This window comes from Chiloscyllium punctatum, chromosome 26 (assembly GCF_047496795.1).
Source record: "Chiloscyllium punctatum isolate Juve2018m chromosome 26, sChiPun1.3, whole genome shotgun sequence".
NCBI lineage: Eukaryota > Metazoa > Chordata > Chondrichthyes > Orectolobiformes > Hemiscylliidae > Chiloscyllium > Chiloscyllium punctatum.
Genome location: NC_092764.1, coordinates 40,476,449 through 40,491,756, shown reverse-complemented (window position 1 = coordinate 40,491,756; position 15,308 = coordinate 40,476,449). Strand labels below are relative to the sequence as shown.

Sequence of the window (15,308 nt, the reverse complement as noted above, 5' to 3'; positions counted from 1 at the left end):
GCCATTAGAAGATAAGAACCTTCAAACACAAATAGGTCAGTCCCTGCACATTCCCAGGATCTAGTAGGAACGGTAGTAAAAAAAAATCAATGGTTCTCTTCTTTCACGTCTGTTATAAAATGTCCTATCTGTTTCATGATTTGTGGCTATCATTTTGAGATGTCAGCTGTGGCTCAACATTTGGTGAAACCCAAGTGTCCTGGATGTCTGTTGTCAAGGAGGGATAACTAGTCTATCATTGAAAAACAGTTTTCAACCGTTGTGAAAGATTTCCTATGTTCGAAATAAAGTTTCATAATTCTGCCATCAGATTTCTTTACCGACCAGCCTTCAATACAGTAGCAATGTATGGTGAGACATTAGGACCCTTTTCCTGTTAGCCTTTAATGAGATTAAGCCTTATTTGTATTGCTGGCCATTATATTTGTGTTGCTTTAATCTATGAACTGAGTTTGACCAGCTGATAAAGAATTCGCTGGCAAGTGACTCTCTCAAGGGGATACCTACTGATATCTATAAATATCCTTAAATATATTTGGTCTTAAATGCAAATCTCATCAGATGAATATGAAACCAGTGTATCTATGTTGTATTCTTGTCATTGCTTTTTTATCTTACTGTGAGACCAATATTTTAGGATCAGTCTCTGTAAGAACTATAGAACCAAGTATGCAATCTGGAAGTCTCTCATAGGTCCATGTAACTGAGAGCTTCCTTTTCAACATTATATTTTTTATAATTTCAGGATAACGAACTTGAACTGTTAATAATTCTTGATCATGAAAAAGCTTTGTCGTTTTAAAGAACATTTTTTTACTTCTATCTTATTTTCCTTTTCAGAAACATTTTTTTAATTTCTGCAAGTTAATGTTAAAAAAGTCTAATTGTTCCAGAATTAGCCTCTTACTTTGGCTCAAAAAAAATTTCAAATTGAAGTACTTTAAATAAAAAAAATGCTGTATTTTTAATTTTCCCATGACAGAGGACAAAACTGTAAATTGCCATCATTTTCCCTTCTTTTGACTGGGTTTTACACTCTTTTTAAAAGCATTGAGAATTTGTGTTTTTTGCTTCTTTTCTGTGACATTGGTGTCTTTTAATGTTGAAAAGAATGGTATCGCGCTATTTTTGCATCTCCAAGACAATTTGTGTTGTACAATTAATCTTTACTTCAAAAGCATGATTTTTTGTAAATTCTTCTTCTGCCTTGGACTTTTTCACCTTGACTAATTGAACTGCATTCTCAGTTAAATGACCTTCTTAAAGAATTTTCTTTTCGAAGTCTATTTTCCCTTTTTTTTCCTGACATGGTCAAATATTTATAACAATACTCATTTCCTAAATATACAAATTTAAGCCTTCTTTTAGTTTCTCAGCCTAGAATTCATCCTTTAACGTAAGAATTTTAACTCTTTGTTGAAGAGGCAAATACTTTTGCTGAATTGACCAATTTGGCCTGGATTTATGATTTGGAGTTTTCTCTTTCTAACTTTGACAAGACTTTGTGTACTCTTCACAGGTTTTTCAGCAGTTTTCACTTTCCAGCTGCTTTGAGCTTTTAATAGCAGGCTTGGTCCTGATATTGCTTCAATACCCTTCTTAGTTATTGGGTAGGGCCTTCAGGAATACAGACTGGTTCTATGTGCTTCTCAGCTGGTGAATATTTAAAGATATACTCACAATTTTCTTACTCGAAATGTTATCTCTTTTCTTCGCCTTAGATGGCTGTGGCTTTTGTAGAAGATCCCAACTACTTGCATATTATATGAGACAGTGATGCCCACTTGCTGCCACAATGGCGGCTTTTCTTATTTATTTATTCACGAGATGTGGACATCACTGGCTGGGCCAAAATTTATTCCCCATTCCAAGTTGCCCTTGAGATGGTGCTGATGAGCTATCCTCTTAAACCACTGCAGTCCACTTGTGTAGGTAGACCCAAAATGCAATTCATGAGGGAGTTCCGGGACTTTGGCCTGTCAGCACAGAAAGGCTGTGCATATATTTCTAAGTCAAGTGATCTGTTATTATCACATCCAATGGTACTATCAGAAATGCTTTGAATTGATCACCTGCCACCAATCCTTCTTATTGGTCTTAGTCTAAGTTACTGATACCAAGTGGAAAGAATGTTGATACAAATTCAGAAAAGAGACTCAGTCTTATTGAACAGAATAGCTTTATAGCACCATACTTAATTGTTAATCATTAATTACATTGTATTTAGTTACATTGCATTTGAATTAATGTGGTATCTACTGAGATCTCAGACTAGATTTAAGAGTAACTATATATTATTTGTTTAGCTACATAGAACTTCACTCTTAGAACAATAACATTGAAACCTGCTAGCTCCATCCAAGTACAATCCTTTTTTAGCCAAATGGCCAAAGCTTATCTTGCAGTGTCACTTCATCCTTTTCGGTACTAAGTCTCTTACAGAGCACAGGCAAATTGAGAGTACTGCATGTAGGGAAGACAAATAAGTTATGCTTTAAATAGTCAAGAATGAGATTGAAAGTAATCTGGAAATCATATCAGAATTAAAACTCTGTGTCCAACCAATGCAGGAAAGAAACAAGAATGTTAATAGAGTATTAAATTACCAAGCCAAAACATTGAATACAAATCAGAAGGAGTTGTGATCAGACTGTACAATGCTGTGGATCATCAGCAGTGTATTAAAGTCTGTTTGCTGAGAAACAAAGGAGACATTCAAGCGCTGAAAATATGGTATATAGACAAAAGCTAGAAGCTTAGTTTTTAGCATTTGGGATCTGTATTTAAAGAAAAGATGAAAAAGGACTTGAGTTTCTCAACCTGAAAGAAGTGATATCTGAGACATGGTCTTACATATATATGAGAGGTAATAATTTGGAATATTTAAACTAAACGGCAGGCAGAAGAACAAAGGGGAAATAATTGAAAATGGATAAAGTAATTTTGGGAATGGTGTCAGGAGATCTTTCATATATAGAAAGCTTAACACTTGAAAAGGACATCATTCTTAAGAAACAATTTAACATCACAATATGGATATCTGAAAGAACAATTTACTCCCCTACCTTCTCCATTACTGGACCAGAAGTATATGCACATTCTTCCTCTCCAACCGACAAACCAATTCCATCTTGAATTCCTTTACCAAACTAACCTCCACCATACTCACAAGTCTTGCATTCTAGGCCCTAACCATTCACCATATGAAAAGGTATTTCATCATGTCACTGTGGCTTCATTTGCCAGTTACCTCAAATCTATTTTGGTCGCACCTGTGGTGAATTTTAACACCTTTTTGAAATCTCTTCTTAACCTTCTCTTCTCCAAACTGAACTTTCCCAACTTCTTTCATCTATCTAAATTACACAGTAATTTCTCATCCCTAAAACATTTTCATAATGTTCTCTGCACCTTATCTAATGCTTCCACAACTTTCCATATGAAGACCATATGCCACTGGAAGTCAAACCAGTGTTTTCTACATGTTACATTACTTCCTTGCTTTGGCACTGTCTAACCCTATTGATAAAACAATGGACAGTGAAATTATAATCTTGTTCATTCAGAATGTGAAGTCTGCTATGAAAGAAATTAGCAATTCTGAATGTGAGAGAATCGGGACTGCAGACTATAAGCTTTGCAACATTGTAAATAGACACTCAAACCTGTCAGGATTAAATCTTTGTTATCAGAGATGCAGCTCTGACTAAATCCATTCAGGCAATGGAAATAAGCAGGATTTGTCACAGGTAAGCAATTATTTGATCTCTTACAATTATTTCATTAGGGCATCCTTTACACAAAGTTCTTGCAATTGGTGTTGCCTGGAAGAAGTGCAGATTATTGGTTAGTTATGCGTACAGCAGGGCTCATGACAGCATCTATATCATGTAAAGTATCAACTCCATTTGCTGCTTAAGAATTTACTGAGTAAGTAACTGTTTTGATATTAAATATACTGTGACAGCTAGGAAATGAATAAACTAAGGATATTTTACTTTGATAAGGACAGTTCCTGAAGTTCTCAAAATGATGAGTGTTTCTGGACATAACCTGACAAGTCATTTCAGAAATGTGACATTGTGATTTAATCACAACAAAAGGAAGTCATGTGCAGAAATGCTACAGTCACTTGTTAATCTTTCAACAGTTACTAATTGAGAGAAAAAGATTGACACAAATGTTACAGAAATGAAGAGCTAGTTGAAATGCTGAAAACCTATTCCCCATTTCTAAAAAAAAACACTACATCCTCTTGTTCCCCTTTCCCACTGCTGATAGCTTTCCAAAAGTATTGATAAGTCTTTAGGACATCCAGATTAAAGACAATGAACACATTGCACAAAGCTTGATCCTAGTTTTGGGTTATCCAAGAAGAGAGTGGGGTTGCATCATTTGAAACTAAATGTGAAAATTGTTTTTTCTTTAAATATTATGGGGGGGGAGGGTACAGATTTAAGATGGTGGCAATCTAACAGGTCTGCATTGCTGAGCTCCGCTCCACAATCCAGGCAAAGTGGTGCTTTCACCCTTTCTTAACTAGTCATTGTCCTAATAAACGGCAGTATAAAGACCCCAGGATTTTTAAATATCACATTTAACATTCAGAGAAGATCGCAACATGCAGGGTACCCCCCTCCAGTAACGGGCGCATCCGTGGCCTAAATGCCAATTCCCGCTGAGATGCCTTTGAACTTACCTGAGCAGCAGAGTTTGGTATCGCAGTTTGTCAAACTCTGAGAGAAGATTGAATGAGCACTAGAGGAGTCCTGGCCCAGACTGGAGCCAATCTCAGCCATGCTACAAAAGCATGAGCAGGAGATCCAACATCTTGGGCAGCTTGTGGAGGAGGTGGAGCAGTGAACCGCAGTGTTGGCAACTGAGGTGGAATCCTCGACGGGGCAGATTTAGGCCCTTGGGAAACAGGTGCGGGCCTTAATCAAGCAGGTTGACAACCTCAAAAATCGAGATTAGAGAAAGAATATCTGCATTATCAGGTTGCCAGAACAAGAGGAAGATGATCAGCTAGTCAGCTTCCTGGAGAAATGGCTCCCGCAGCTCCTGTGACTCGGAGCCGAATTGGGTAGGATGTGAGTGGAGCAGGCTCACCAGGTCACGGTGCGCAGGCCCGGATCAGACCAGCAACCCCACTTGGTCATAGCTCAATTTCAATGTTACAGAGACAAACAAATGGATATGGAAGCTTCCAGAACACTGCGGAAAGATCCTCAGGCCCTGATCTACAAGGAGTTGAAAATCATGTTTTTGCAAGACTTTTCTGGGGTTGTGATCTGAAAGAGGAAATCTAATGATGAAGTAAAGAAGAGACTGAGAGACTTGAACATTCAATATTCTGTAACGTACCCGGCAATGTTGAGCTTCAGCCATGGAGGGTCCGTGCATAATTTTGATTCAGCAGGCAGGACAAAGGATTTCCTACATGCTATAAAATAGACTGGTTGGGTCAAGTGCAATGTAGTTGGATCAAATACTATGTGTTACAATAACTAAGTTCTCTCTGTTGTTTACTTTGTGCGCCTGGCTTTGCTCCTGTTATGTGTGGGGTTGTTTCTTCTTTCCCTTTCTTGTTATTTTTGCTAGTCCTTGGTTTTTTTTCAGTTGGGGTGGTCATTTACTTTATTGACGACAATGTATGGGTAGGATGGATTGGATGCCCACTTTTAATTTCCATGTGCATGAGATATATGTTTTCTTTGTTTCTGTTTTGCCTGGGTTTGGAGCGCAGCTTCAGTCGGAAGGAGCCATGGAGGTGTTAGTGAGTAGGGCATGTGCCCCTTGTGGGCAAGGGGGTAAGTCTCCAGTTATTTGTCTTTTGGATTATTTTAGGATTATTTATTATAATTTTTGCTTTGGTAGTGTTTGTAGTTATATTTTTTAGATTTTATGAATCTTTTCTTGTCTTCACTGAGTGCATTATAAGTAAAGTTCTTCCTCTTGAGGAGTCATGGGCCACTTTGGTTGGTTATGATGAGTTGTTCATTTAGATGGTACATCTGGAACATAAAGGGGAGTCACTCACCGGTTAAAAGAAAGAAAGTGCTGTTGAATCTCAGAAAGGAGAGGGTCAATATTGCTCTGCTACAAGAAACTCACTTAGATGATAAAGAGCATCTAACGATACAGCAAGGAGGGCTCAGCTGGGTATTCTTCTCATCTTTTAGTTCCAAAGGCAGAGGAGTGGCTATACTAATACAGAAGAATCTACCATTTCAGTTGATAGACAAAATTAAGGACAAGCATGGACGATTTGCGATCCTCAAGGCCCTAATACATAGGGAGGAGTGTGGCATTTTGAATATCTACTGATCCCTGGCACACCTCCTCAAATTTTTAACTGATGCACTTTACAGGCTGATGGCCCTTGGAGTGTGCCACATGATTGTAGGGGGAGACTTCAACCATCTTATGGATCCCAAGGTGGATAGGATGCAAAGGGGTCTTTTGGGCATCTCCCCACAATCGAAATGGTTGGTGGATGTTTGGAGATGCCTTCACCCTAAAAGAAGGGATTTTACCTTCTTCTCCAATCTCCACAAGTGCCACACAAGAATCAATATGTTTTTTGCCCTGCTGGCATATTTTGGATTCGGTACTAACCTGTAAGATTGGGAATATAGCCATTTTGGACCATACAGCAATGTATTTGGAGGTTAAGATCAGAGGTAACAGGACAGGTACACAGCATTGGCACATGGATCCTTTTCTCTTGAAAGACAGTAAGTTCATTGAGTATTTCACAAGGGAGTTTAAGACCTTCTGGAAATTAATTCGCTTATGACTAGTAACCCTTTGGTGCTCTGGGAGACTGCCAAAGCTTACTCAAGGGGTATAATTATCTCGCACTCAGAGATCCGGAAGAGACAGAGGGGAGAGCAACAATGTATACTTGAGACCTGGTTGCAGGCAGCCGAGATGGCATATTTTGACAGACCATCTGTAACCAAGTTACAGTGGATTACAGCTCTTCGGGCTGCTCTGAACTCTGTGCTCACCCAGGCAATGAACAGAGAGGTCTTCTTTGTGAAGCAAAGACTATTTGAACACGGGGATAAACCAGGTATATCTGGTCAGGAAGAAAAGCGCTCCTCAATCTATCATCTCTGTTAGAGAGGGTGCTGGTACTCCCATTCATGAGTCCAAAAAGATCAATGCAGCATTTAGGAATTTATATGCAGAATTATACAGGTCAGAGGGCTGTGAGGATAGGTTGGCGAGGATGAAATCTTTTTTTGAGAACATGAATCTTCCAGGTATAACTTTGGAGCAGGCCTCCCTTTTGAATGCCCCTCTGACAACACAAATGGCGGCAAGACAGCTCCAAAGTGGCAAAGTGCCTGGCCCAGATGGATTCCTGAGTGAGTTTTATAAGGAGTTTAAAAAACATGTTGGCCGAGCTAATGTTGGGCATATATAACCATTCGTACAGTCAGGATTGCCTCCCACCCTCTCTCAGGGAAGCTAATATTTTCCTTATTCTTGAGAGGGAAAGATCCCGAGGACTGCGCCTTGTGCAAACCCATCTCGCTCCTAAATGTGGATTTTAAAATTTTGTCTAAACTGTGAGTGTTGAGGCTGGAGAAGGTTTTGCCCTCTATGGTTAAGGAGGACCAGACAGGTTTTATTAAGGGTCACAGCTCCTCCAACAACATCAGAGGAGTGTTGAATATGGTCCAGGCGTGCCAGCAAAGGTCAATCCATGGCTTGGTAGTCTCTTTAGATGCAGAAAAAGTGTTGATCTGGTGGAATGGCCATATCGTTTTTATGTCTTGGAACAGTTTGGTCTTGGGATAGTCTTCGCTAAGTGGGTTGTTTAGCAAACCCATGGCAGTGGTTCTCACGAATGGTATAAAATCAGACAATTTTAGTATTGGTAGAGGCAGCCGACAAGGGTGCCCCCTTTCTTCACTGCTGTTTACTTAAGAGTTGGCAGAGACTATTTGGAAGGACCCCTAAATAGTTATCCCAGAAGTGGGTATAGGAGAGCATAAAATCACTCTCTATGCAGATGATGTCCTCCTCTTTCTGGCTGACCCGACAATGTCTGTGCCCCACTTAATATAAAATACAAATTTATTTGGCTCTTTTTTGGAGTATAAAATTATTTTTTTGAAATTGGAGACCATGTCCATGGGGGTTCTTATGAGTGTACCTGATCTTGAAGATGGAACTTGATTTCCGTTTAGGTGGTCATAGGGACATTTCCTATATTTAGGTATTTTCATTCACTCTGCCTTTCAAAGCTAAGAAGATAAGACAAGGCCTTTAAGTGTCAGGAGGTGCTACCAATATCCTGGTTGGCTCGAATAGCTCTGATCAAAATGAATGTTCTTCCTCCCCCATGCGAATGTGCCCTCTGGTGCTACCTAGGCAAGCGCTGCAGAGACTTGATTGTGGGCTTGGGTCTTTCATTTGGTACCACAGATGCCTTCTTATTAAGTTTGCTAAGCTGCAGCTTCCATAGGGGATGTAGGGGGCAAGACCTCCCAGACTTCAAGAGATATTCAAATAAGCTCTTTATTGTCTTATGTGTATGATTGATTGGGCTTGTCCGGATCCGAGGTCAATATGGCTTGATATCGAGGCCTCCCAGGCAAAATGTCCCCTTATTAATTTGTTATTTATGGACTGAATGGGAACTGTCACAGAGTATTGTAAAAATCCAATCATCATTAACACGGTCAAAGTGTGGACAATGATGCAATAGATCAAGGGTAATTTACATAAGACCTCCCTGCTCATCCACATGGTAGGAATTCCAGGATTTAGCCCAGGATCAATCGATTATGGCTTTAAGTTTTTGGAGTCAATGGAGTGTCCTATTTGGGAGACTTTTTGAGGGGGAGGTCATGATATTTTGTGATCAGCTGAGTCATAAACATTGGTTATCCAGAAGGGACCTCTTTCACTATACTCAGATCAAGAACTTTATACAGAAAAGAACTATGCTATTGGTTCATCCCTATAAGTCTGATGTGGAGAGAAGAGTGTTTCTGTCCACAGGCACTCTCTCGATTCGTACCCTCTATCATTTACAGGGAAGGAGTGCCTCAGAAGATATTGAAAGGCTTTACAGATTCTGGAATCAAGAATTGGGAGCAGATGTTTTGTCAGAGGATGGGAGGATATCTAGGAGACTGTGAAAAAGAATTTGATTTGTAGAAGACCATACAACTAAAGGTTTTCCGCAGGACCCATCTGACCCCAGAGTGGCTAGCAAAATTCAAAAAAGGAGCATCTCCAAAGTGCCCTAAATGTAAAACAGACGTTGGTACTCACACACTGCTTGTGGTTGTGCCATAAGATTCGTAGATATTGGGGCACATAGCAAATGTGTTGGAGGAGGTCTTGGGGACTGAGGTTAAGGCAAATCTAGTATCCCTCCTTCTGGGATTGCCAAACCTGCCTTCTCTGTAAGAACATGGGAAGAAACTATTTAATGTTCTTACATATTGTACGAGGAAGAACATTCTGATGAGCTGGGTCTCAGAAAACCCCCCGGGCCTTTCAGGATGGCACAGGTTAGTGATGGAGCATGTTCCCCTAGACTTCCTTACAAGTATGGTGCACCAGAAAACGAAACTTCTTTATAAGACGTGGCAGCCCTTTCTGAATCACGTCGACACAGACTTGTCAGCCAGACTTATTAAGGCCTTTGTATAGCCATGAGGACTGTATCTGGCAGGCCGGGGACCCTGCAAGGAAGAATCCCGAATAAATACGGGTATGTTAACTGATGCTCCTGATGATGGGAGCTTTGATGGGGTGGCACTGTGTGTTGTAAGTTAAGTTAGTTTGGCTCAATTCAACCTAATTTCATTTAACTTATTATATCTAATTACTTATTGAATTGTAGTATAGGAAGGTTTTTTTTCTTTTGGCATTTTTTATTTGTTTTGTAGAGTAGTAGTTAATGTATAGTTGTTATTGTTGTACCATAAGATTGTTATACTATCTCTTTTGTAATTTTATAATTCTGTAAAAAAAAAATTTCTTTCAATAAAGAATAAAATTATTGAACGATGGAATGGTTTCTTACTTGCAGTGGAAAAGCACTCAATGTAAGACTGGTCATATTTAACAAGTTGATTGGAATCACCGTTCTGTAGAAATGTTTTTGATTTGATTTACTATTGTCATATACACTTAGGTACAGTAAAAAGTTTTGTTTTGTATGCAGTCATATAGGCACATCATACACACAAAGTGCATTAAGATAATAAAACAGAGTGGAAAATACAATGTTACAGCTGCAGAGAAGGTGCTTAGAGTTCAAGATCAACATTAAATTTAAAACTTGTGAGGTCCCTTCAGAAGTCTGATAACAGCAGATAAGAAGCTGTTCTTGAATTTATTCATACATGTATGCATACTTTTATATCTTCAATCTGATGGAAGTGGATTGAAGAGAGTTGAACTGGGGTAGGAGGGGTCTTTGATTATGTTGGTTGCTTTCCCGAAGCAGTGGGAAATATGGATGGAGTCAATGAATGGAAGGCTGGTTTGCATGATGGGCTGGCTGTGTTCGTAACCCTCTGTGGTTATCAGTGGACTCAGGGTGTGTACATCTGATGGAATCTTGAGTGGCATAGGATGCATGCATATTGTTAAATAAGGTGATAATAGCATTAAAATCATGGATCATTTATCCAATCCCTAGACTTTCAGTAATCCTGGGTGCAACCTTCACTTATATGGAATGTGTGTCTAGTGCTGTTTGGTAATCAGAAAGTTCTGCAGAGTTTAATTGACAAATCAAAACCTTAAGATGTAATATTAAACTTCCACTTATTTAGTGGAGGAACAACACATACATGGTTGGAGAGACTGCCTGGTGATTTAAGCTACAAATCTTATCATAACACCAATTAATATCCACTCCATTTGCCTTTCCTCCCACCTCCTCAAGTGGTGACTACCCTAGAATAGATCAGGAGATATCACATATGTCATATTTGTCTGACCCAGAAAGTTCATCAAGAGCAGTTCTAAATTTTCCAGGTACACGAAAAGTAATGCCCTGGTGTTATATTACACCAACAAATAAGCTCTAGGGATACATCTGCTATCCTCAGAATTCATACTGCCTGTCACTTACTGATGTGCTTCTCAATTATCTTCAAAGGCTTTTCATTCAGAGCCTCAAATAGTATTCCCATTTTTGTGATCTATCTTCTGCACATCCACATTCAGCAATCCATAGAAATATTGCCAAACCTTCCATTCTTACACCAGGTTCATAACTCATTAGCTGCTTAAGAAGTATCAGTACGTGAGTGTTATACATGCATCATGATTGGCTGTTCTTTCATTCATGCTAATGAAATGGCATTCACCCAAAGCTACACACTATTACCATCTCATTAGTGGACCATAAACAAAATAGAGGATGAGCTATCTTTCAATAAAATAAGAAATGTAGTCAAAGGTATGGATTGCATTCCTTTTTAGTTCCTGGCTTATTCAGGTACCTGGTATTCTGTTAAATTCTAGCGTTTTATCTTGTATTTATGGCCTTTTTTGTTCCAGGTAATAAGGAATATCAACACATATGCCAGAACAAAGACCATTGCTCAGGGCTTTCTGGACATAGCCCTATTTACTGCAAATGCATCACAGATGAAGCACCTTCTGCAACAAGGCCCAGAAATACAGTTTTACTATTTCCTATTTGTTCTGCTGGTATGTATGTGAAATGCTGATTTCTATACAATGCTATCAGTGTGAGTTCAAGCCTCACCATTTAGGATCCATTCCAATTGATAGTACAACTACTAAAAACAGTACTTCATTTGCACGTTATTGAATTCAACATTACATAATAAGAAACCATATTTGTGACAATACTTTAGATTTGAGTAACCAAATTCATTTTAATTTCAAATCCTTCGCAGCAACTTGTTAAAATGAATTCATTTGTAGGATAGATTCAGAAAAATAATTATCAAGCTTCTGCATTACTGTAAAAACAGAAGTATTTGACTTATGCTCTTCACAGAAAGGAAATTAGCACCCTGAGCTTTTCAGATCTACACATGACTTCAGACCTCATACTGAACATCTAATCCTATCTGGATTGCTAGAAAATTTCATTCAATTACTATAGCACCAATGAACGGGGAATTAATTCAGCCAAATCAATATTAACACTCACAAACAAAGTTTTAAATAAATTTAATTTGGTTCTATTTACAAAGACTCAGTTAAAACAACCTGTCAGTGAGCACTCTTAGTAGATTCAGAAGTTTGGAGTCTTAAGGGTGGTTATTCAGTATTTGTTGAAAAACCTCTTTAAAATGAATTAACTTGTCAAATAAGACAACACATCTCCCCTTAAACTGTTTACTTGTAAGAAATATATGGGTAGAAAAGCAAGATTAACTCTAAACTATAATAGTGATATATTTTAAATGCAACAAGAATATGTAACAAAGATAAGTGCAGGTACATATCAATGATAAATCATTTCATATTTAGAGTAATTCATGTTAAATAATACGTCAGGATTTTGTATATTGCCATATTTACAGATTGTGTCAAATGTTAACATTTGTTGTTTTACAGTGCATCTCTATCATACTTCAGTTGATTGTTGCAGCCCTATTAATTTATAAAGGATCAAAGAACATAGAATGTGATGATCCCGAGCGCAGGCTCAGTGACAGGTATATTTGTTCTTATCATATATATGCAGCTTGGTCTTTGAAGATTTATTTTGTCTTTCATTTGGTAGTTTGTGTATTAAGAGTTAAGTTAATGCAGACAAAACAATTCTTGAGTAAGTGTAGGGGCATGGAATAGCTAAACAAGAACAGGGGAATAAAATTGTGTTACAAAAGTGCCATTCTTCCAAAATTGACCTAATGCTAAAGATCATTGAATCTGTTTGCCGAGTAATGATCAGAGCAAATCAGTTACCTGCATCTTTCACACTGGTTTAAGAAAATTCATAATGTAAGTTGGTCCTGCCCACAGTACTAGCCATGCGCACAAAACTAACCATACCTACAAATCAAATTAATGAATGTGACAACTTTTGCTAATTGTGCCAATCTGTAGGCTTCAAAGGAGACTCATCATGTCAAGTTATATTTTAGACAGGAGATTAATCATAAAGTATTTTTAACCTAAATAATGAAACAACTTAATTTGTAAATCAGCTGGCTATTGCACACCACAGGAAAAAAATGGTTTATCATGTTTTTTTAAAAAGTCACTGTCATTTATTTAATATATAGTTACTCACACTCGCCAGTGAATTGGATTGTTCACAATCTTGTTATTTCAGTGTCAAACTCCTTTTCAGCTGCATTAATCAAACTGAAGCAGGTTACCATGCTGTAGTGAATACTGTATTTCTAATTTGAAATAGCTGTCCAATTGCACTGAACTTTATGACACTGTCTTGCTTTGGCTTATGCAAATAATTTTGCATAGAAACTTAAACTGTAATTTTGGAAACCAGTGCAGTTTTGACAAGATTGTCAATTGCACCCAAAGTGAAGACTTGGAATATCATTCTTATTGACAGGGTCAAACATACTCCTAATAGTTCCACTAGCTAAGTGATACAGGAATAACAATAACTAATGTATCTAAAATGTATAAAATAATGAAAATTTTCCAGTTTGGAAAGCAAGTTGCCAATATTTCATTATGATGCAGATTTTGTAAAAATGGAAACAGACTTTCAAATAACCATATAAAGATGATGCTCGTCTGTTTTCCGGTTTCCATAATTAACATTTTGATTCGAAGCAGTGATTTGCTGTGATTTCTATCAATCATTGTTCAAACGTTTTCTAAAATGGTCATGGTGCTTTCCACTAAATTTTATACAGCAATCAGTAACATTCTCTTAAGCAGAAATCATAATACTTAACAGAAAATGTGATCGCTAGCCAAAAAAAGTAAACAAAAAATACCATGATTTAATTCATTTTGTTTTCTTAGTTTGGCACAATGACAGTGTATAGACAGTTTATCAAATAGGGGCTCTTTAATCAAGGACAAACTGAACAAGAAATGTTTGCACTCGCAACCTTACTCATTACTCATAAGCAATCAAATTAAAAGTCTTAAACTTATTTTGATAAGACTTAGGCAATGCTGCATATTCCATGTGTTTTACTTTGCTTCAAAATATGTTAAAACTGTGATACAAGTATAAAAGTTAATACTTCAGAGAGATTGGAGCAAAGAGTGACATTGGTTATTTTGATCTCTCTTCAACATTCAATGACCTCCATTGAGGTCAAAACTGAATTTGTGAAAAAACGCTTACATTGTACAAAGCAGGACAAGACATTACATGCTAGTCAAGAATGACTGCTACTGACCTGGAAGGCAAATGGAAATCTGAAGTGTACTTGCCTAGGCTCAGAAATATTGTACGTAATCACAGTGAAAGACAATCTGGAGTAGAAAAATAACCTTTTTGATTCTACGGAATGAGGACATCTAGATCAGAAAGAAAACCTATCTGTAAAACAGTGAAAAGCTATATTTAACTGAGGAAGAGTTACGTGTGTGACAGTAAGCTAAGACTGCCAGGGATGGAGAAAAATGATGAATGTTGAACAGTATTTTGGTCTTATAAACAATAGGTTATTTTATTGCCTATCTTTTGTCAATGTTTTAACTTTGTTGTCTGTAAGAGTATGGCTGGTTTTAATGTACTTTATTGACTATTTAAATGAAAGACCACAGCATCTAGCTGTATAAGACAATAATTAGGCCATAGCTGTAGTAGTGTGTATAGTTCTGGTCACTCTATTATATAAGGGATGTGATTATACTGGAGAGGGAACAGAGGAGATTCACAAGGATGTTGCCTAAGGTGGAGCATTTCAGCTATGACATCACTAGACAGACACCTCAGAGTAGAGAAGGCCTGAGGAGACCAGCATCCACACATGGCAATCAATGCGCTGACATGGATTACATCATTGATTTCTGCATCCAAAAGTCATTGCATACAGAGGAATGAAAGATCAGGGAATCATGGGAGTCTGATGGAGGTGCATAAAATTGAGGGTTATAGCTAGGTAGATAAGAAAAAACATTTCCCTTTAGTAGAGAGATCAAATAACAGCTATTATAGATTTAATGTAAAAGTCGTAGATTAGAATGATTTTAAGCAAGAATCCTTTCACCGAGAGGGTAGTATGTGTCTGGAATTTAGTGTCTGAAAAGATGGTTGAGGCTGGGACCATCACAACATTTAAGAAGTCTAGTGATCATTATTCTATATGTTGTAAAATATTTGTAGAAAAGGATAAGCCTTCCAT

The 15,308-nt window shown here is 37.8% G+C and overlaps 1 protein-coding gene across 1 annotated transcript in view; it reads left to right on the top strand.

The window, feature by feature from the left end:
• Positions 1-15,308, top strand: part of LOC140496164 (ninjurin-1-like) — a 37,135-nt gene that overhangs the window by 13,024 nt on the left and 8,803 nt on the right. The window contains exons 2-3 of the mRNA XM_072595682.1: positions 11,548-11,700; positions 12,583-12,683. Coding sequence (XP_072451783.1) covers positions 11,548-11,700; positions 12,583-12,683 — 254 coding nt within the window. The remainder of the gene's footprint in view (positions 1-11,547; positions 11,701-12,582; positions 12,684-15,308) is intronic.